At 38.7% G+C, this 22,382-nt stretch overlaps 3 protein-coding genes across 3 annotated transcripts; 1 reads left to right on the forward strand and 2 right to left on the reverse strand.

The window, feature by feature from the left end:
• Positions 1-258: 258 nt before the first annotated feature.
• On the reverse strand, positions 259-1,933 carry LOC307163387 (immunoglobulin kappa light chain-like). The gene is made up of 3 exons (XM_079879413.1): positions 1,206-1,933; positions 806-1,111; positions 259-649 (listed from the first exon to the last, which is right to left on the reverse strand). Exons 1-3 carry the CDS (start codon positions 1,549-1,551, stop codon positions 543-545), a joined length of 759 nt encoding a protein of 252 aa, XP_079735539.1. The 5' UTR covers positions 1,552-1,933; the 3' UTR covers positions 259-542.
• A 3,627-nt stretch (positions 1,934-5,560) lies between these two features.
• LOC307163451 (uncharacterized protein) lies at positions 5,561-9,210 on the reverse strand. The gene is made up of 4 exons (XM_079879487.1): positions 9,081-9,210; positions 8,069-8,395; positions 6,957-7,250; positions 5,561-6,508 (listed from the first exon to the last, which is right to left on the reverse strand). The coding sequence occupies exons 1-4, from the start codon at positions 9,124-9,126 to the stop codon at positions 6,345-6,347; spliced, it is 831 nt and encodes a 276-aa protein (XP_079735613.1). The 5' UTR covers positions 9,127-9,210; the 3' UTR covers positions 5,561-6,344.
• Positions 9,211-17,621: 8,411 nt separating this feature from the next.
• s100v2 (S100 calcium binding protein V2) lies at positions 17,622-21,938 on the forward strand. Its single transcript, XM_079880105.1, has 3 exons — positions 17,622-17,928; positions 19,896-20,027; positions 21,308-21,938. Exons 1-3 carry the CDS (start codon positions 17,917-17,919, stop codon positions 21,464-21,466), a joined length of 303 nt encoding a protein of 100 aa, XP_079736231.1. The 5' UTR covers positions 17,622-17,916; the 3' UTR covers positions 21,467-21,938.
• Positions 21,939-22,382: the final 444 nt, after the last annotated feature.

Below are 22,382 nucleotides of genomic sequence, written 5' to 3' on the forward strand. Positions count from 1 at the left end.
AAGTGTAATTTTAAGTATATTTCTGAGAAGTACATAAAGTATATTTTTGAGAAGTATATAAAATGTAGACTGAAAGTACTTTCTTATTTTTAGTTTAAAAGAAGTATACTAATAGAACACTTGAATAAACTTCTTTTTCGTAAGGGAATTCATGATTTTCGTGCCTATATTTGTAAAGATATTTTTCACCTTATTGACATTGCATTCTAACTGAAAAACTGGATGGCAGAAACTGGATGGCACATTAGAATGTTTGTTACAAGTTGCAGTGGCCTTTATTCAAATGTAATCTTTCACATGCAGAAAATTCTCACCCATTCACTAATTTTACACATTTGCATAAAATGTACTCACATAAACATAACAAGAAAATAATTATCCTAAAGGTTCATTAATACAGCAGGCTGTGTCTTGTAATATAGTATGTATACCTGCCAATTTAAAAATAAGACCTATGCAAACTAAGCAAAGTTGATTCAAGCTTTATGCAACAAATATTTATGTTTTTCAGTTCATAGAATGAAATACAAAATATCTGTGGTTTAGAAGTGTCCTGCTAAAATTAATGAGGTAATGAAAAAGAGAAGAGCAGCGACAAGTGCAAAAAATCTAGTTACACCGATGAAAGGATAACAAGTCTCCTGAAAATCTGAGGAAAAGAAGAAAATGTAAAGTATTGTGAGAAAGGAATCAAAAATGTTTACAGCAGTTTAGTCAATAAATCATACTGATCAACATTTTGGACAGATAACAAAACCTTTCATTTGCCAACTTAGTGAGGATATGGATTATAAAAAGTTATTACCATAATGATGAAGAGTTGCGTTGAACATCCATCCACCAAACTTCACAACACAGGTGCACTGTCCTTCAATCTTCCACTCCTCAGCTGATATGGCTAAATTATTCTGAGTTTTCACAGAGTTCTCTTCGCCTTCTTCCCAAACGACCAAAGTTTGTCCATTTTCTTTTCTACTACCTATGAGCCAGTACACAAAGACCTGTGATGGAGCAGACCCCCCGACTGTACAGTGAAGAGTGACTGTAGAGTCGTGGTTGTTGCTGCTGGTAAATGCCATGATATCAACAGACGGCATAACAGTGCTGTCAGCTGCAAGAAGAAAGAGAGATGCAATTTTAATGAGATAAAAAGGATTGAAACATAATTACATAATTAAAACCTGAGCTTTCTTATCAACACAAACCTTGAGTACCACCATGTTCTAATACAGTACCATGTACAGTGACAGCTGTGCCATTCCCAAGGTACATATGCTCACGGTCTGTAGCAATGCAGTAATATGTCCCAGAATCCTGTACCGCTGCGTTGTAGATGGAAGCCTGACACACTAGGTTTTCCACCTCATCTTTAGTCTGAGGAGGGATGTTTGCATCCTGCAGAATGTCTATTATTCCACTCAGTGGATTTACTCGGACCCAGGCCACTGTGTGACAGAATGACTGCACCTCATTGAGTTGGCAGTGCATGGTCACTGTATCCCCCGATTTTACTTTCACTGACGGGGGAAACTGATAAACTGTTCCCGCCATTGCTGCAAAGGGATTCAGACCTCAAAATGTGAAAAATTAAACAATATCATAAATGCTACTTTGATGGTCTTACCAATTAGTTTAGTTACAAATGTACTAAAATGCACAAATGAAGAGGAAAATACTGTTGTAGCTTACCGTGTGGCGAAATTAACCAGAACAAGACAAGAAAAAGGAGGTCATGCATGCTGTCTGAAGACTTTACAGGCCAAATCAACTGAGAGAAATGTGCAGAGTCTGACATATCACACACCTTTTCCTGTCTGTCCACGGTCGTTTCATCAGCTTGTTGATGATAAACTGATACACATTGAAGCTTGGTTAGATTCTGAGGTGGACCTGAAACTTCATTTCTTGTCTTCAGTTTTATTCATGATAGAACTCTCTACCCATAACCAAATTGCATAGATTGAACCACAGTTTACAGTTACTAATGCAGAATCTTAGCATTAACCACTAACACCAAAACCCCCAAAATCAAAAGAAATGAAAACATCAGTTAAAGGGATGGTTCGGAGTAAAATCAACCTAGGGTCCTTTGCACCATGACCTCGAGCCAAACACCAGAGCCGGACAGTAACGGAGTACATTTACTTGAGTACAGTACTTAAGTACAATTTTGAGGGATCTGTACTTTACTCGAGTATCATTTTTGGGGAGTACTCATGACTTTACTCAAGTACATTTGAGAGGCAAATATTGTACTCTTTACTCCACTACATTTCTATCCATAACTGTGAGTACTTCTTCTAAAAAAAAAAAAAAAAAAAGGAAAAAAGAAACATCTCGAAAACCCTCAATTTGTTGTTTCCCTCTCAAATGTGATTGGATTGTGCAGGCGCCACTGATTGGGACAGCCTATCAGCAATTACCTTCAGCTTTCCGCCAAAGTCAACTCCATGGTCAGATTTAGATAAGAGACGTAACCATGGACGAAACAATGGATGAAGACGCAGCAGGTCCATCCCGGGAGCAATATTTTTTTTTCCCAGGATGGTAGGGCAAGACTCATGAATATTCATTAGGGAAGTCATCCCTGATTGGTCTTAACCCCAGTGACGGGTAGGTTTAGGGGCGGGGTTATGGAGGTCATAAGAACCCCAGTGACAGGTAGGTTTAGGGGTGGGGTTAGGGGTAGGTCATCAGACCAATCAGGGATGACTTCCCTAATGAATATTCATGAGTCTTCCCCTACCATCCTGGGAAAAACAATATCGCATCCAGGGAATGTGCCAACCCGTGGCCCCACCTCGCCAGACTATTTCAATTTTCTGAACAAGTTAATGATAGTTTTCGCTTCAAGTGTTTGCTGTGTTTACCAATGTAAGTACTGTGGCAGTAGTAATGCAATATTTAGAAAATGTACTCTTGTACTCTTGATACTCAAGTACTTTTAAAAACAAGTACTTCAGTACTTTTACTTAAGTAGACATCTGACTGTAGTACTTTTACTTGTACTTGAGTAAAATTTAGCAAGGGGTATCTGTACTTTTACTCAAGTAATGAAGCTGTGTACTCTGTCCGCCTCTGCCAAACACCCCCCCCCCCCATCCTTATGCATCGCTTTCTGCCAGGACTTTTACGTGCTTTTCCCAAACCCCTGAAGTGACGTCGACGCCCGGGTTAGCAGTAGCATGAGCAGTCAGGCAAGTGTTATTTAAATAAACTCCTGATGTACTTACAAACTTTCCAATGCCTCGTTTTATGAGTACAGAACCTATTTGTACTACCGTATAAGTTTGGTACAATTCTGGACATTATTAGTGGGGTAATTTACGAGATACATCCTAGGATCCGTTAGCGCCTGCACTAAGCCATCCGGCTGATATTTCAAAATAAGCTCTAACTTTAATAATGTTCGACCAAGGGAAAAAAGGCTTCTGGGGGGTGCTTGGCTCGAGGTCATGGTGCAAAGGACCCTAGGTTGATTTTACTCCGAACCATCCCTTTAAGCTCTTATGCCTAGTTATTATGGTTTTATAACAGTACTGTATATAATATGTATATATAACAAAAATGCACAAATAGGCATTGCAACTCTTCAAATGGCATGTTTTAATGGCACATCAAAAGTAGTAGGCTATTCACATTTAATCTGAAACTTGAGCTTGTTTCGATGAACGCAAAGATAATATCCTGGCTGGAATTGATGACCGACACACAGAGCTCCTGGTCAGCCTTTCTCTGTTTTTGCTCTTTATGAGTCAGGAGTCAAGTTTGATTCCTTAGCTTGTTTCTCTTCTCCCTCTCCTGCACGTGCGCTCTCGCACAGATTAACACAATCTATATCAGCGTTTCCATTCTCCCTCTCCTTCACTTGCGTTCTCGCACAACTGAATCTGCATTTGCGCCCTCGCTCATCTTCCCACACCCGTTTCCCATTTGCCCTAATCTTCTTGCTATTTAGATCACGTGTTCTTCTCTCCTCTTTGTTGGTTTATTGTTTGTTCATTCATGCCCGTTACAGACGCCTCATCATTGTGAGTTACCTTTGCCTAATTCCGTCCGTGTGTGTGCATCAGACAAGAGATATCACCTGTTATCCTGTGCCAAGTCTGCTAGTCTGTGCTGTGGAGTCAGTGCTCATCATCTCCTGTGTGCACTTCCTGACAGCAACTACCTGTGCCTTTCACCCTGCCTGGTTGCAGCCTGGTCCTTTTCAGTTTCATTGTCCTGTTCTGCGTCCGCCTAGATGGCCGGTGACCGGCGGACATCTTATTTTTGTCTTTTATCTGATTCTCAATAAACCTCTGCAACCAGCAGGAAGTGGGTCCTTTTCGCACTGTGACATATGTAAGTAAGAGTCTAGAAATCAAAGCTCAGGTTATGGAAAATGATAGCAACACTGATATTGCTCTGTCTATTACTGGATACTCTTTGGCCTCAGTTAACCAGCAACTGGCAAAAGTTAGGTCACTTAACCACAGTCGTGTCTCATTTTAGTGAGCTGCTCGTGTTGCTTTAAAGTCCATTTCCTTTTTCCATTGCAGATTAGCTAAATGTGTCTCTTACCCAGTCAATGGCTTTGAAGTTGAGGGGAAATAAGAGACTTTTTTTTTATGCTAGAAACGACCTCACAAAATGCTGCAGTGCTGTCTGAATGTCCAGTTTGAACAAGGGGAAACATTTACAGAGTGGCTCTTTCCACATGTTATCGCCAAGTAACAAGCTTTGATCTGAATCCACACTATTTGTCTGTGCTAGTTAGGAAATTCTCATTTTTCTTTGCATTATGCTCAGTTCATTAAGATGTGCAAAGATGTCTGCCATTGTCTGCCAGCCTTGCAAACCATTCCTCATTTGCCAACTGCAACATGTACTGTGATTTTTCTGTGGTTAGGAAGGTTTTCCATTCCTATACACATGAATAAATTTTCGTTACTCTATATCTATTGCACTATTGCATATAGTACAAATTTTACACTCACAATCATAAATATCAGCACAGCTATGAACCTGTGGCCTCATACTTACATCCAGAATGACAGCAGTCTTTCTTGTGCGATATTGCTAAAATAAATAATGTGATGTGTAATGACTGTAACTATATTATATTTGACAGAAACTGGACTTTGGTTTTTCAAGGCATACTTTAAGCTGAATGAATTCTGGGTGGATAAGTAAAGTGGCAAAATCATGCAATCTCTGTTGCACTCTTGATGCATAACACATGGCATCTATTTAGCACATAAGATCATAATTACCAAATACATGAATGCAATCTAAGACTAAAGCAGTGTGGCACATACTTGTGCCCTACTTCATTTCAACAAAACCAGCAATTCTGTTCTTCCCCCAAACACTTCAGGGTTAGAATTATGCATCTCTGAGGTTTCATTGCCGTACTTTTGAGACTGAAGTTTTTCCGCTGACAAAGCAAAGTTTGGACATTAGCAAATACGAGATGAGGTCCTCATCATGATTTTTCTCGTGTGGTGCATGCAACCACACAATAAAGAGGACACAGAAAAACAAAACACTGAAGGAAAGAAAAAATCACTTCCTGTCTGTGACCCTGCCATACAACCGAAATCATAAGGCACAATATCTCTTTATTGCTGGTTCTTTGTTCCTAATAATTACATTTGCCATTCAGCAACACATGACTGACACTTTCTATATAGAAATATATATATTTAAATTCCTTTTAAAAATATTATGCTGTGGAATGAACAAAGTTCAGCCCAGATTGGGTGAAAGTCTAAATTTATCCTTTCCATTAACTGACATTTCACAAAATAACACACTATTCAAAACATCAAATAAACATCAATAAAAATCTGAAGCAAAAAGATCACAATTACTCATGAAACATGCTTCCTGCAAATAGATATGCCAATTTATAACTATTGCATCTTTCCACTGATGTACAGCAATGCCAAACAGCAAAATAAGTTTGACGAATAAAAAGTTTGTCAAAGCAAAATATAGATAAACAGACAACTCTTGGAATATCCGCTTGTTAAGTCATGATGAATGTTGTTTCCGGGTTCAAGCCTCTACACTTTTCACTTGAGAATATTATTTCAACAGCCGTTTATGAGCGCTATTTATTCATATACACATTTAAAAATGTACGCTGTACACTGTTTTGTGCTCACGGCGTCCCAAACACAAGTATTTAAAGGATTCATAACAGATGAATTACTGTCTGGCCATTTGTGATTTCATTATGGAGACAAAGGTTAAGACTATAATTTTTCGTATTACATCACATCGTGAGCGTATATTAGCACCGTTTGTTGTTTTCTTGGGGCATCTGGTAGAGCGTTTGGAAACAGTGATGGGAAATGTCAGACTGAACAAGAGGATAGGTTTTTGCATAGACACATCATCACAAAAGTTTTTCGTTCCAGTTTATAAACATAAACAATCACTGTTATCAGAAACAGGAAACCAAAAATGAAGCAGAGAGACAGATATATGTATTTTACAGCATAGCACACATTTGATGCATCTGCAGAGAGAGAAAATATGGAAGAGTACATTTGAAAAAATAAAACACAGAATATTCAATGTTCATGTTCATTAAAAACAATGAATAAATCAATTTTATGAACTAATTAAACACTACCGTTCAAAAGTTTGGGGTCACAAAGACTGAATTTATTTGATCAAAAAAGTGAAAGATTATTACAATTAAAATAACCATTTTGTACTTCAATATATTTGAAAATATAATTTATTCCTGTAAAAAAGCTGATTTTCAGCAGCCATCACTCCAGTTTTCAGTGTTACATAATCCTTCAAAAATCATTCTAAAATGCTGATTTGCAGCTCAACTTGCTGTTTATTATTATCAATGTTGAAAGCAGTAGCACCGATGAATATTTTTCATCGGAATCCCGCCGATGAATGCCAAACTCTTAAACGGTAGTGTATATTTTAGAGATATTATACTGTACCATGTCGCTGAAGGGTCTTGGTATAGAGCTGTCCTCTAAACTTCACCACACACACGCACTTCACCTTTCTGTCCCACTCCTCAGCAGTGATCAGGATTTGGTTCCTGGTGATCTGGATGCCACCATCATTCCCATGTGTCAAAACTGCCTGTCCTTTCTCTTTTCTCCTCTCTACATCCCAGGACATATGAATCTGAGAAGACTCAACGCCAGTCACAACACAATGAAGAGGGACTAAAGAACCGTTTGGGATCAGCGGTGTCAGAATATCAATAATAGGAAACACAGTGTGTTCTGGAAAGAGATTGGGAGAAACATTTGGTTATAATGGAGAGAAATACCAGAGAGAAAGACTTTAGAACGTTGTGTTGCTATTCAATGGGTTTACTGTAAATCAGTTGTATTAAAAGTGTGAGGCACATACAGTAGGCTACACTCTAAAAATAAAGGTTCTTTATTGGCATTGATGGTTCCATCAAAACCTTTAATATTAATGGAATCTTTCCATTGCACTGAAGATTCTTTATAATGGAAAAAAGTTATTTTGATTATTAAAATGTTCTTCACACTAAGAAAATCATTTATTTTTTATTTTTTCAGAAATGTTGACTGAAAGGTTATTATAGGGAAGCCAAAATGCTGTTTCTATTGCACCACTACAAAAAAAAAAAAAAAAACCTTTTGGAACCTTTATTTTTAAGAGTGAGTGAATAAATGGGAGTCAAGGATAATTCAGCGTGTAAAAACTAAAAAAGTAAATGTAAAATTATATTCAAAAACTGAAAAATTATTGATTCTAGGTAGGCTAAATATTTAATCCTGGATATAAATACCATAATTAAATCTTGCTATAAAGTTCATGTACTGTACTTACCCACTCATTTTATGGAGTAAATGACAAAAAATGCCATACATTTATTTTCTTTAAAGTCCTTTTGTAAAGTTGACCTGATGGTGCCACCAATAATGGCATTTTTGTCTTATGTGTACATATATATAGTAATATATGTACACAGAAGACAAAAATGCCATTATTATTTTGTTTATACAAAATTATTAATTCACAATAAGAGATTATTATTATTATTATTATTATATTTAATTAGACTCACCTTTGGCTTTCACAATAACCCTGGATCCATTGCCAATGTGAGCAAAGCGGCTTTGCACAGCTGCACAATAGTACATACTGGAGTCATGCACTGTTGAATTGGTGATAACAGCAGTACAAATGCTGGTCCACTGGTTGGACAAGTGATGAGGATCGATTTGAAGTCTGTCAGTGAGGCTGATTGTTGCATTCTCAGGAATGACTCTCAGCCAAGCCACTGTGGAACACGGGGAGTACAACTCCACAATGTTGCACTTTAAATTTACGTCCTCTCCAGCCATCACCTCAGCAACTGTCGGCCACTGTGTCACAATGAACGGCTTTGTCGCTAGATGAGAAATATTGTAATGTTTATGTTATTACTTCTGACTCTTTCCTATCAGGGCTTTTATACAGCAGATTTCTGAACAATGTAAAGAAGCATTTAATTTTTAATAACTACAAAATTATCATGCCGACCCGCATGTTTGCTAAATTCATACAATACTTACAAAATACAAATATGCAAACAAATATAACTCGCAGATTAAATATTAATGTTAACCTTTGAAGCACATTAGTAAATTTAAATAAACTTGATGGTTGCACTTTATTTCAATTGCCCACTTTAGACATTCCACTAACTATAAGTATCTTTGTAACTTTTGTACATGCCAACCAACTCATTAATTTGCAACTACATGTCAACTAACTTTCATTTTAGTAGTTTTAGTAGACAGTTAGGATACGGTAGTAGAATAAGTTGGCATGTACTTGCAAAGTTACTTATAGTCGGTATGTTGGGAGACCATCAAAATAAAATGTTAGCAGATATTAAGCAGGCAGTCTACTAATACTCTAATGACTGGTATAGGTAGATGAAAAGTTACTTATAGTTAGTAGAATGTCTAAAGTGGACTATCGAAATAAAGTGTTACCAACTTAATTTTGTATGAATTTAGAAGTATATTTCTAGAGACTAAAATTCTCATTTAACAAACTGCTTCATTACAAAATGAGTAAAATCTCTTTACCTGTTCCTACAGTGAGAGATACCCAAATCATCAGCCAGATGCTCATCTTTTATGTCTGACTATCACACAACTGAATCTAGCCTTTATTTGTCTTGATCAGCAAAAACTTGGTCTTCCGTTCAGCCGTCTGTGATAGGTCTTCTCACAGTAGTCAGTGACTACATGGCTTTCAATGTTAACCAAAATTTTCTTGAGAATTTTGTCACCTGCTACTCTCACACTAAGGTTATCTCAGGAATAGACTGAAGACTCTGATTACAGATGCAAATTCAACCTTTAATAATAATACTCTGGAACAAACTGAAAGGCAGGGAAAACACACAACAGACATTGGACAAAGACTGAAAGAAAGGGTGCATCTTAAATAGCAAACAGAAACGAGATAATTAATCAGACACAGCTGGGACAAATTAACTCATAATGACAGTAACCATAGAAACAAATGAGTGGTGGAAAAAGAACAAAGGAAAACAGGAACCAATCAAAACACAAACTGAAAGTCCAAACATGAACTGAAACGTGACAGCACCCCACCCTCCCGGAAGGCGCATCCTCGCGCCGTAAAACATCCAAGGGCGTGGGCGTGGGAGTGGCTTTGACAGAATGGGAAGCCTCCAAGGTGGTGCCGGCAGCTCGGGAGACCAGGGTGGAGTAGATGGTGGGAGGAGACAGGAAGTACTTGGAGCAGATGGAGCAAGGTGGGACCCAGGCTGCAGGCCATGGTGGAGCTGATGGAGGGAGGAGCCATGGTGGAGAAAGGGCTGACGACTCTAGGGGGCTGACTGACAAAGGCGGAGCAGGTGGAAGAGGAGACCAGGGTGTAGACGGAGAGCCGACGAGCCAAGGCGATGCTGAGGATCCGGAGGGACATGGCAATGCCATCGGCTCTGGCAACCATGGCCAATGGCCAATTGGGACTGACAGACAGTTCCGGGCAGACAGATAATACATATGATGGCGGAAGACAGGGTATTTCAGTATCAAAATCTATTAAGTCCAATTTCTCTGGACTCTGGACGAGGAGGGGGACAGGAGAATCAGGTGTGGCGGCGGCCATCTTGGGACAAGACTCTGGAATGGCTGACATGACGGGACGGGGTGAGACTCTGAAAGGGCGGACATTGTGGGACGGGACGAGACTCTGGAATGGCGGCCATGACAGGACGGGATGAGACTCTGGAATGGTGGCAATGACGGGACAGGACAAGACTCTGGAATGGCGGCCATGACGGGACGGGACGAGACTCTGGAATGGACTCAGAGATGGGCTTGGTTCCAGACCGGGACCCAACACTCTCCAGACAACGAATCAAGGTTTCCCTCCAGTCCAGCCCTGTGGTGTCTGGGAGGTCAATAGGGTGGTTGGAAGTTGTCCGATCTGGAACAGGGTCCTCAGGGTGTTGTTATCAAGGGAGCTGGTGATGGCAAGCCGGAGGAATTCCCTCGAAAACTCTAAAAGGTCATGGCTCTCCTGAGCCACGGAGATGAACATTACCCATTCAGCAATATTCAAAGGCCCTATGACTTTTACTGAACAAGGATTAAGGATAAGGATTTTTATTTTGTAACTTTGCATATCTAGAACATATAAAATATAATGTATAATGGCAATGCAAATGTAAATATATAAAATGATTATAATGTATCAAATGTTTGTTTGTCTTATTTTAAGTAATTGTAAGTCATCTTGGGGTCTCATTAGAAGATTGCTCCTAGAGGCTCCTAGTGGGCCCCGGTCCACTGGTTAAGAATAATTGAAATATAGAGACACTTTGTCCCAGTAATGATGAAAGGATAGAAATGCCCCTGGTTAAAGCGGATACAGGGAGAGTCATGGCTCTGTGATGTCAGTAGTTATGAGATATTAAGGCAGGGCAGAAGTAGATTCAGTTTAGCACAGGTTTGAACAGGATAGGGTATTGTGACATTGGCATCAGATTAGGCAGAGTAAATTCGTAATCAGTCATGTTATGTTTCAACCCTTGTTGGGATGACAGGGAACTAATCCTATGTGCTCTTGGTTTCCTGCTTCTCTTTATACTTTTATATGTACAAACTGAACAGGTTGGAAGGCACCCTGATAACGTTTTTTTAAAGACTAGCAGTTTGAAAAATGGACGGATTGATGTTGCTAGTAGGTTGTGGAACAAAAAAAAAAACAAAAAAAGAAATGTTAACCATAAGCTCTAGAAATTAAATAAAGTCCTCATCAAAGAGCTACAAAATGAAAAATAATGGAAAATTGGCCCTAATATTTTCATGACATATTGGTTTAGCTTAAGCTATTTTCCCCAAAGTATTTTAATTAATATTGCTATATATTCAAATGTTTGAGGAACATGACAAAGAGTTCAAGGTATTGTCTTGGCCTCCAAATTCCCCAGATCTCAATCTGATTGAGTATGTGCTGGCCCAACAAATCCGATCCATGGAGGCCCCACCTCCCAACTTGCAGGACTTAAGAGAGGCTGCTCACTGCAGAACAAATGGGTGGAGCTTATGTCTAGTTCCCCCTCACTAGACGTCTACCGATGAGGAGCGAATGTAATTTGGGCTTAATGGCTGGAGCTAGAATATCCAACCACACCCTAACCCTACCCACAACTCTATCCCTCCACCCCATCAGACGTCCAGAGAGGTGGAGCTGGACCTCAATGACTCTGCATTGAGCACCACTTTGGACTTAAAGGATCTGCTGGGAATGTCTTGGTGCCAGATACCACAGGACACGTTCAAAGGTCTTGTGGAGTCCAAGTATGTTGATGCTGTTTGCTCTAACACCAACCAGTTACTTTCTATCTTTGAATGTTTTAATCTGACTCAGCATGTTAATTTTCCCACTCATTCCCGTGGTCACACCCTTGATTTGATCTGTACATCAAGGGCCAATATCTCCTCCATCACTTCTACTGACACTGGTATTTCTGATCATAAATTTCTTGATTTTAGCCTCAGCCTGCCTATGCTTAAGAATTGTTCTACAACAGTCATATCTTACCGCAATCTCAAAGCTGTTGATACTGCATTATTTTGTACCTCCGTTTCCTCATCTAATCTCTCTGATGTCTTTGATATCTCTTCAGCCTCACTGATACTATCTAACTATAACACCATAATCGCGGATATCTTCGATAAGCATGCTCCTGTCAAGACCAGAAGTGTCCCTTCCACACATTCGTCTCCTTGGTACACTCCTGAGCTCCGTATCTTAAAGGCCACTGGTAGACGGCTTGAGCGTTACTACAGGAAAACTGGCCTGACTGTTCACCATTTGGCATTTACTGAGCATATCAAAAAGTACAAATCGGCCCTGAACCTGGCTCGTTCCAGTTTTGTATCTGCTACAATTAATAAATCAAGTAACAGGCCAAAAGCATTATTTAACACAATAAATAAACTCACCAAACCTCCATCTCATGTTGCTCTAGCTTCTGATGAACTTTGCACTTCATTCTTGACTTACTTGCTAGAAAAGACAGATGCCGTAAACCAGTGCCTCTTTAATGATGCTACGAACATTAGTTATCTGCCGAATCAACCTGGTCAATCCCTGTCTTTCTTTTCTCTGTCTACTCCTTCTTCTGTCTCTGAGTTAATCTTGAAATCCAACCCTTCATCTTGTCATCTTGACCCTGCTCCTACTACTCTTCTGAAACGTTGCCATTCAGCTATTGCTGCACCTATCTCTCACTTCATCAATGCATCTCTTACCTCTGCTTCATTTCCTCTGTCACTCAAAACTGCAGCTGTTACCCCTGTTCTCAAGAAACCCAACCTTGATCCCTCAGTTTTATCTAATTATCGTCCCATTTCAAATCTCCCCTTCATAGCTAAATTACTAGAAAGTACTGTTGCCTCCCAGCTTCAGTCTTTTCTAGTTGAAAATAATCTTTTTGATCCTTTTCAGTCTGGTTTTCGCCCTTTGCATAGTACTGAAACTGCACTAGTTAAGGTACTGAATGATCTGCTTCTCTCTGGTGACTCTGGTTCTCTGTCTATGCTCCTGCTGCTTGACCTCAGCTCTGCCTTCGATACGGTCTCCCATCAACTACTCATTTCTCGCCTTTCGGATGTGGGTATTTCTGGTGCTGCTCTTTCCTGGTTTTCCTCCTATCTCTCTGACAGACTGTTCTACATTTCACTTCAGAATTTTCGCTCACCTACTGTCCCCCTGAAGCAAGGTGTCCCTCAGGGATCCGTTCTTGGGCCATTGTTATTCATAATCTATATAATACCTCTTGGTCAGATCCTCCGCCGTCATGGTTTTAATTATCATTTTTACGCTGACGACATTCAATTATATACTACCTGTACATCTACTTTATCTCTCACAACTGACAAAATCTCTGCTTGTGTACATGAAATAAAAGATTGGCTTCATTCAAATTTTCTAAAACTTAACATGGACAAAACTGAGATTATTTTCACTGGACCTCCGTCACTCACTAAAAAAAATTCCTACCAACTTCACCTGTGAGATCACTGGCTCTCTTATCAAACCATCTAGTACTATTAAAAATCTTGGTGTAATTTTCGATTCCAATCTATCTTTCCACTCTCACATTAATTCTATCACTAAATTGGCATTCTTTCATTTACGTCGTATCGCTCAGCTCCGTCCCTTTATCAGTATCTCAGATGCTGAAACTGTCATCCATGCATTTGTCACCTCACGTCTCGATTACTGCAATGCACTTTTCATTGGCCTATCAGCTAGCTCCATTTCCAAATTACAATACATTCAAAACTCTGCTGCCAGACTACTCACCCACACCAAGCGTTCTGCACATATTACCCCAATTCTGCATGATCTTCACTGGCTTCCTGTGGCTTACCGTATCAAATTCAAAATTCTCCTTCTCACTTTTAAGTCTCTGCACGGCCTGGCTCCCCCCTATCTCTGTAACCTGCTTCTCCCCTACACCCCGACTCGCTCTTTACGATCCGCTGATTCTAGCCTTCTCGTCGTCCCTCGGCATCGTCTTGCTTCAATGGGGGGCAGATCATTCAGTGTTGTTGCGCCCAAAATGTGGAACTCTCTCCCCCGATCACTCTGTTCTGTTGACACTATCTCTGAATTCAAATCCATGCTCAAAACTCACCTATTTTCTGAATGTTATAATTCTTAATTATTATTTTTTTTTATTATTTTTTTTTATTTTTTTCAAAGTTATATCTGTCTGTATTATGCTGATTGCCTCCCCATCTACCCATTTTTCACTTACTGTACTTGCACTCTCAACTGCCTACTGTTGTTCTGTCTGCTGTCTTTGTCAACTGCCTCGTTGTTTGTCTATTGTAAAGTGTCCTTGAGCTCTGGAAAGGCGCTATATAAATAAAACTTATTATTATTATTATTATTAAGCCTTAACGCATCAGAGCTGTTTTGGCTACCCGAGGGGACCTACACAATATTATGCAGGTGGTTTTAATGTTGTATACATTGATCAGTCACACATTAAAACTCCCTGCCTAATATCGTGTGCGCCCCCCTCAGCTCTGATATACTTTAAACGAAATCGAAGAATGAACCGGTGTGATGTTACTTTCCGAAAAGTTCACTATGGCTGGTGACCACCTTCGAACCCCCATTGGTCCATGGCAATTACATTATAGGTAGGTAGGGCTCTGGAGATCTGCCTTTCTATGATATGGAAATCTTCATGTCTCCTGTCCAGTCTGTCAAGGTCAGACGTCTGCAAGTAAAAGCATTGATGAGTAAATAAACATGACGAGTCACGTGACTTGACTGGAGTGCTGAATTGTAGATCTGGTGCTAATATATCAACATCACTATGATCAGATGCTTTCTTAACTGCTGTTTTCTCACTGCTGTTATTTTTGCTGTGTTTAGTTTGTTTATTTTGTTCAAATCAAAGTGCAGCACATATTTACATATTCATTTAAATGCCACTTGCAGCAGCATGGGCAGCATTGGGATGTTCGCTAATAGTATACCGCTGGTCACGTATTTCTAACTTCTTTTTACCCCAAAGTGAAGAACAAAAAAGAACTTCACTGTGAGTATATATCGTGGCCTTAAGCCCTGCAAGTTGCGAGGTGGGGCCTCCATGGATCAAATTTGTTGTTGTACCAGAAAGACTCAGTAGGCAGATAAACATTCAAAAATTTTATTCTCTGAAAGATTTTTCAACAGTTACATATGAATTTGTGTCAGCTACAGTCCTATCACAAAGTTCTTTGTCCTTAGTCCATGTCTTGCTGTAAGCTGGCCAACCTCGGACAGGAGGAATGGGCCAATCTGGTGGTGGTGGTGGGGAAGATGGAGGGCTACTTCGCCAGGTCACCTATGATCAGCAAATGAGAGAGTAAGGTGAGACTTATATAGTGTTGAGTTAATTTGCTCAATTTAATTAATGAATGACGTGACATTAGAGCCTTCCTGGTAGAACGCTGAAGCTTTCATGTCCAACACATCCCATAGATGCTCAATTACAGTAAGATCAGGGGAATTTGGAGGCTAAGGAAACATCTGGATCTTTTTGTCGTGTTCCTCAAACCATTTCTGAACAATTTTCATTGGCATTTGAACAATGCCCATTGTAGGCACTTTTGGCTTTGAACAAGAGTCATCATGGGTTCTCTGACCGGTCAGCAGCTACACAGCCCCATACACAGCAAACAGCAATGTACTGTGAGTTGCACTGTGTCATAGGAAGCATTACGTTTTCCAGTAGTCCCACATGCTTTAATGAGCCTTGGGTGCCCATGACCCTGACGCTGGTTCACCGGTTGTCCTTCCTTGCACCTCCTTTAGTATGTACTAACCAATGCATACTAAGAACACCTGACAAGACTTGCCATTATCCATCACTATTTGGCCCTTGTCAAAGTCGCTCAGATCTTTAGCTTGCCCATTTTCCTGCTTCCAACATTTGAAATTTAAGAACCAACTGTTCACTTGCCGCCTAATATATCACACTCCTTGACAGGTGCCATTGTAATGTTATAATCAATGTCATTCAATTCACCTGTCAGTGGATTTAATGTTGTGGCTGAACAGTGCATATTCTATTGTCTGTTTAGTTAGCCATGAGAGTGCAGAATCCATTGAAGCAGATGATGATGACACACTCATGAGCAAATACTTGACTCTGGACTCTGAAGCATGCATAATCTATGCATCACAATCTAACAAGTATGAACACGAGTTTGTACATACAAAGTACATTTGTTCTATTTGTGAGTATGCTACATTTGAGGTAGACTGCCATTTGCAAACTGCCTGTTTTACCTCCAGTTTGCCATAAAAATGTGGTATGTGAAGAATGTAGACTTGCACTGAGTTGAAACTAACATCTGCAGTGAGAAACACTGCTGTTTGTGCTCACACCCAAAAAATATACACATATAGCAAGGAAAAAGAACAGAAAAACAGGGCCAAACCCTGATGTTTTCAAATGGACATTGTTCAGTAACAAACCAGAATCAACATGCACTAAAGACAACTTACAAAAAAACTTCATAAGACAGAAACAAATGGCCTTTGTATTCCATTGTGAAAAAGTAGTGTGCTTAATTGAACTGAATGTGCACTTAGTGTACTTCTAATATTAGAAGTATATCTGTACTTGCAAATAATATATTATTAATTAATAATGCAATAAAGATATACATTTTCATTAAAGTACATTTTAAATCATGCCTTAATAATATTGTCAATAATATTTAAAGAAATTCACTTATTTCAATGTATTGACTAAAGCACATGTAAAGTATATTTAACTGTACATTAAGGCCTTAACTTTAAAATTATAATCCATTTTCGTGTGTGTCTGTGTATGGATAAAAAGGTCCCTGAACACCTGAAATACTCATATGATAGTGAGAGTGTGTAATTCTGCTTGTGTAAGTGAGTCAGTTATACAAAGCCCACTACTAGTTATCAATTACAATTTTTAAAATTGCACAAGAGAGTTGAGCAACTGTTTGAAGATGAGGATATAGGCTGACTAATTCATTGCTCAGTTTGTTTATGTGGAAATCTGTGTGCTTTTGCACCTGTACAATGCTGCCCTATATTCTGTAGTGATGTGCTGCTGTAATGCTGTCAAAGGAGTGTCATGTCTCGTAATCTCAGTGCACCCACCCAAAATGCAAAGCATGCCCTTGCCTGTGCATAACCAGAACTGTTCAGAAAACAAGGAGAGGAAGACAGCCAGTCAGTGAATTTTGATCTGTACAGGGACACGCCTTGGTCAATGGGAATCTATAGAGTATTTCTGATAGCTTCCTGGAAAGAATCTCATGAACAATGTATAGTAATGCTGACCAAAACTACACATTGAATATCTAACACGTTCTAACTTATCAGTTTTTTAGAACAATACGATTACAACATGCCACACGTCCTAAAAACTAGGCCAATGCAAACCTAATCACACGTTCTGAAGTAGAGGCCTGTTGTTGCGCAAAGGAATTTGTATCCTGAGAGCTTCCAGATGTGTTCCCAAAGGAGCAGTAGGCCTAATAGTTTCCAATAGTTTCATCCATCAACAAAAATGTGTCATACGGAAACCTGGTTTTCCAGAGTTTTTTCCAGAGTGTGGAGCATGAAACCCGATCGACTCCGCCCCGTTAGGTTTACTGTCCTAAAGCATCAAGTTACAGGAGACATTTTTCCCATAGCGGTCACTGACACGGAAGGTGGGTTTAATTTTTCTTCCTTTTTTTTTCCCCCTGAGTGGGAGGATTCAGGATGTCAGCCAAGATGTGACAGAAGCGATGGGACGCTGAGAGAGTAAAGTAGGAGTACTGCACGACGGGAACAGTAAAGTTTATCTAGTGGCGAGAAAATAAAACAAATTCACTTCAAATGGCGGCAGAGGTATGTGGTGTACATTATATTACATATCTGTGATTGCTCTTTTACATTTAAATTAGGGTTCACGCAGTTTATGAGTGTTTTACATAAGCTGCGTTTCGTCGTTTTTTTCTCTTGAAACTTTGCGTTTGTCAGTCTCGGTAATCTTCCGCACTTGACCGAAACGGTGTCAAGATGCTGTAGTATTCTGCTGTCAAAAAAACTAAAACAAGAAAACTTTTTTCTATAAATGTTATTAAGTGATTTCCCCCCCAAAGATCTTTGCTTCTGTTTCCTTTTTGTATGAGCAGTTAATAACTCCAAGTGCCACTGACGCACCTCGTTTGTGCTGTTTTTTGGTTGTTTGGTTGTTTTTATGCGGACGTGTCTTTGTCTTTGTTATTTATGTATCGTGTCATAACCACCGCGTTTTATAGGACATGTAGATTGAAAAGAAATTCGACTTTCGAAAACTTTTCTCGAGGACGTGCGTTCTTTGGCATCCCGCTGCGCTGAGTGAGTCTCCCTGTTTTTGAATGCAGAAACTCGCCCTGTGACCCTAACAAAGAAAGAATCTTAGAAATAGTGCCAGATAATTCAAGCCATATGAGTCGAGACCATCGCTGCAATGAAATGTTCGCAATTTTATCTATTCAAACGACACAATGGTTATGTGTCAAAACCTAGTGAGCTGCCTGCGTTCCAACCCTAACCACCCCCGTCGCGCCTATGATAGCCAAAAAATGCTGTCTAAGCAGGCAGCTCACTAGGTTTTGACATACAGCCATTGTGTAGAAATGGAAAGCACGGGGAATCAATCAGACTCTTGCGTTGTTGTGCATTGGCAGAGAGGCCTCAAGACGAAGGTGTGAGACCAGGGTGGTTGTGAATGAACAAGGCTGCAATTAGTGTTTGATATTAAAGGGATGGTTCACCCCAAAATGAAAATTTTGTCATTACTTACTCGCCCTTTAAGTTGTTACAAACCTTTATGAGTTACTTTCTTCTGTTGAACACAAAAGAAGATGGTTGACGGCACCCGCATTGACTTCCAGGAAAAAATACTGTGGAAGTCAATGGGTGCAGTCAACTGTCTGGTTACCAAAATGAGGCTGAGTAAATGACAAAAAAAAAATCATTATTGGTTGAACTATCCCTTTAACCCTTTTTTATTATTATTATTGTAGCCACAGGATTTTTATGTATTATTTCAAAAGTGTAAATGTATTTCGTAAATGTATTTCGAGCCATAACAATGAAACCCTAACTCTTTGTCTTAACAAAACAGGGATAGGGTTTCCGTCATAAAAGGCTGAGCTTAGATAAATAGTGCTTGAAGGGGGCGCTGTCATGGCCTGACATGCAGGTATTTCAGGTACTTTAGAATCTAGATAATTGTGTGAGAGGGAGCAAGGTTTGAATACACACAGTTTACAGACTCCTTTAATAGTGCTCAGATAGTTTTGAAGAAAGTGAAGAAAAGCACAAGCTTTTTGACAAGTTGATTGATCAATATAAAACTGAGCGCATATGATTTTTTCAGCCTGAATGTTTATTGTTCTTCATTATAAAAGACAAAGCAACAGATGTTAACATACCAAAACTAAATAAATAATTTCTAAATACTAAAAAAAAGTGCTCATCGTCATATCATTTCTGGTTTTGTAATTTAAGAGATGGTTTCCTGCACTACATTTTCCATTTGAATTATGATAGACATTGAGTAAAAAAGGTCATTATATTCTCCCCAGATCAGTGTTTTTAGTTTCTGTGTTCTTTAAAGTGCCAACACATGGGTGATTTTCTAAAGAACTAGAGAGAGAAAACTTCTTTGTGAAACTGGAACAGGTTCTCCTAAAACATCAGGCTATGAAACCCTTTTGGTTTTCAATTAAACATTTTTAAGCAGTAGAACCTCTACCTATATTATTTTTCTTTTAATTATTTGTCTCTATCTGTACACAACATCTTGTACTCTCTTAATTCTGCAGTATTCTGACCTTGAGAAGGCCATTAACACCTTGGTCACAAACTTCCATGCTGCTTCTCCTGATAATCGGCCTACGCTGAAGGTAGATGAGTTCAAGAACCTTCTCTCCTCCCAGATGCCAACCTTAGTCAAGGTAAAAACCCATGTTGCCATTCATTCCACCAGATAAGAATGTCTAAAAACTGTTATTACTCATGTCCGGTGACTGTATTAAGCTGCAGCTTAACAACTGATAATCCTTTCAATGGGGGAAAATGTGAAAATGTTACAGTGAAATCATTTTATTTATGATAACAATAATGTTAGGCCTCTTTTTTTAAAATAAGCTTTTGCTGTAAAACATTGTAAAAATACTTTTTAGATATAAAAACTATTAATTGTATAGCTTACATTAAGTTAATGTTTTTGCATTGTTTTAGGGATACATGTTACTTTGGTGCTGTAGTGTGTGTGTGGGGGGGGGGCTTTATTTATTATCATCTGTCCATTTAACTTATTCCAGTAGCAGTATATTTAAGAACAGTGTATAAGCTGGTGTAAAAAACACACCTTCCCCTAATGCCTGTAACATTGTCACCATATTTATTAGTAAAGTTCTGGTAACCACAGCTGCCATTTTGCCATAATTTAACATTTTTTCTGTGTATGATTTCTGTGAAGGATTGGTTGGTTTCACAGAGATTGTTTCTCATAGTTTGTTGCCTTAGATAGAGGCGTGGTCTGATTACACAGATCAGTTTAAACTCAGGTTGAGCCTGCGAAGGACACTGGGTGTGGCTCCATTCAGGGAGCAAAATGGTGGCTGCCGTTGATCTAAATAGTTTCTCCTGCTCTTCAGTTACAGTCGGTTCTAAATCATGTTATGGCAGGCCTTCTACAGCTTCAGTGTGAACCTGTGACATAGAAGATTTTGTATTTATTTTAGTTGAATGAAGAGCAAATGTTCTGAGGTAAATGATACTGTAACATTTGAACTGTACTTTAGTGTTGATGTAATTGTGCTCACAGTTCATGTTGTGACATGTTAGTAAAAGAAAGAACATTTTTTAGACTGTCACTGTACAGATTTAAATAAAATTAGTAGCACAAAATAAATATCAGTATTGTATATATGATTATGCAAGCATTGCAATGTTTAATTAGGTTAGATTATATTTAAAGATTATAACTGAAAGCCTGAATCTACTCATTGTACTTGAACTTGCAGAGTTATTAAATAACATAAAAAGGGGGGGGGGGGGGGCTCAAAATAATGTTTATTACTGAGCAATACAGACAAGCCAACGGCCACATGAGGGCGATAAAGCGCAATTGTTCAAATGCAAAAGAGAAAAAACGTTTTAAATGGGGCACATTTTGACAGAATACATGAACATCAGTGAGGATTTTAACTCTCTTTTTTCCCCCCTCTAGTCGGATCATTTTGGAGAAGTGCTGAAGCAAATGGGTGTGAAAGATGGAGAAGGCATCAGCTTCAAACACTTCTGGGGCCTGATCCAGAACTTGGCCACAACCCAGCATGGTCTGCTCAGCCAAGAGAAGTTGTCCAAATGCACCTGCCTTTTACTATGAGCCGCAGACTTCAGATGCATCTGCCACTAAGATCTGGTCTCTCTGCATCTCTGCATTTATCCAGAGCCACTCATCTCCAGACAAAACACTAACTTTCCTTCCTAAACATTCCAATAAAATGCTGACAAAATAAACATCAAGATGTCTTTACATTAATTTTTTTTTTTTTTTTACATTATGTCAAGCATTACAGTGTTCATCTCTCTTCAATCAAGTATCAAGTAATCAAGTATCAAGTAAATCGTAATATACAGACAAGTTAACTAACTACTTCATATTCCATAATTAACCTGGAGTTCAATTTATTTTTACTTGCAAGTAAAGTTACAGCCCACACAATATACATTTAACATGAATTGAGTGTTTCTCAGTAAAAAAAAAAAAAAAAAATTCTTTCATTTTTTCTTTTTAGTATTATTATTTTTTGTAATAACACTACATTTAAACTTACTGCCATAATAGTCTAAAGTATGTTTATGTTTACATGCAGACATGTACTGAGTGGTTTTGGCAAACAAAAACAACATCAACATCAACAACTTTTATTTATATTTTGTAATACTGTTTTTGTATGGCCAAAAATCAATAACACCCTGAATTGTTGTTTAATAAAATTCACATTAAAAAAATCCCTTGTTTTTTTCTGATTTATAACCAATTGTAATTTTCATTTTAGAATCAGCTGTCACTGTGCAACACAAATATTAACAAATCTGTCTTACTGTAAAGACTAGTCCTTTCTGAGAAAACAAAAAACAACGCAACTACAGAAAGACGAGTCAGGTCTTTTATTATTGTTATATCTGATTTAAAAACTGTGCTGAATAAGGTTAGGTTAATCAATTTGCGTTTAGACATCCGCCCACAAAGTTACTTGCGTTTCGTGTTTGATACTTGCGTTTCAGATTGTTAAAAT

The sequence above is a fragment of the Squalius cephalus genome (genome assembly GCF_949319135.1).
Source record: "Squalius cephalus genome assembly, chromosome: 8".
NCBI lineage: Eukaryota > Metazoa > Chordata > Actinopteri > Cypriniformes > Leuciscidae > Squalius > Squalius cephalus.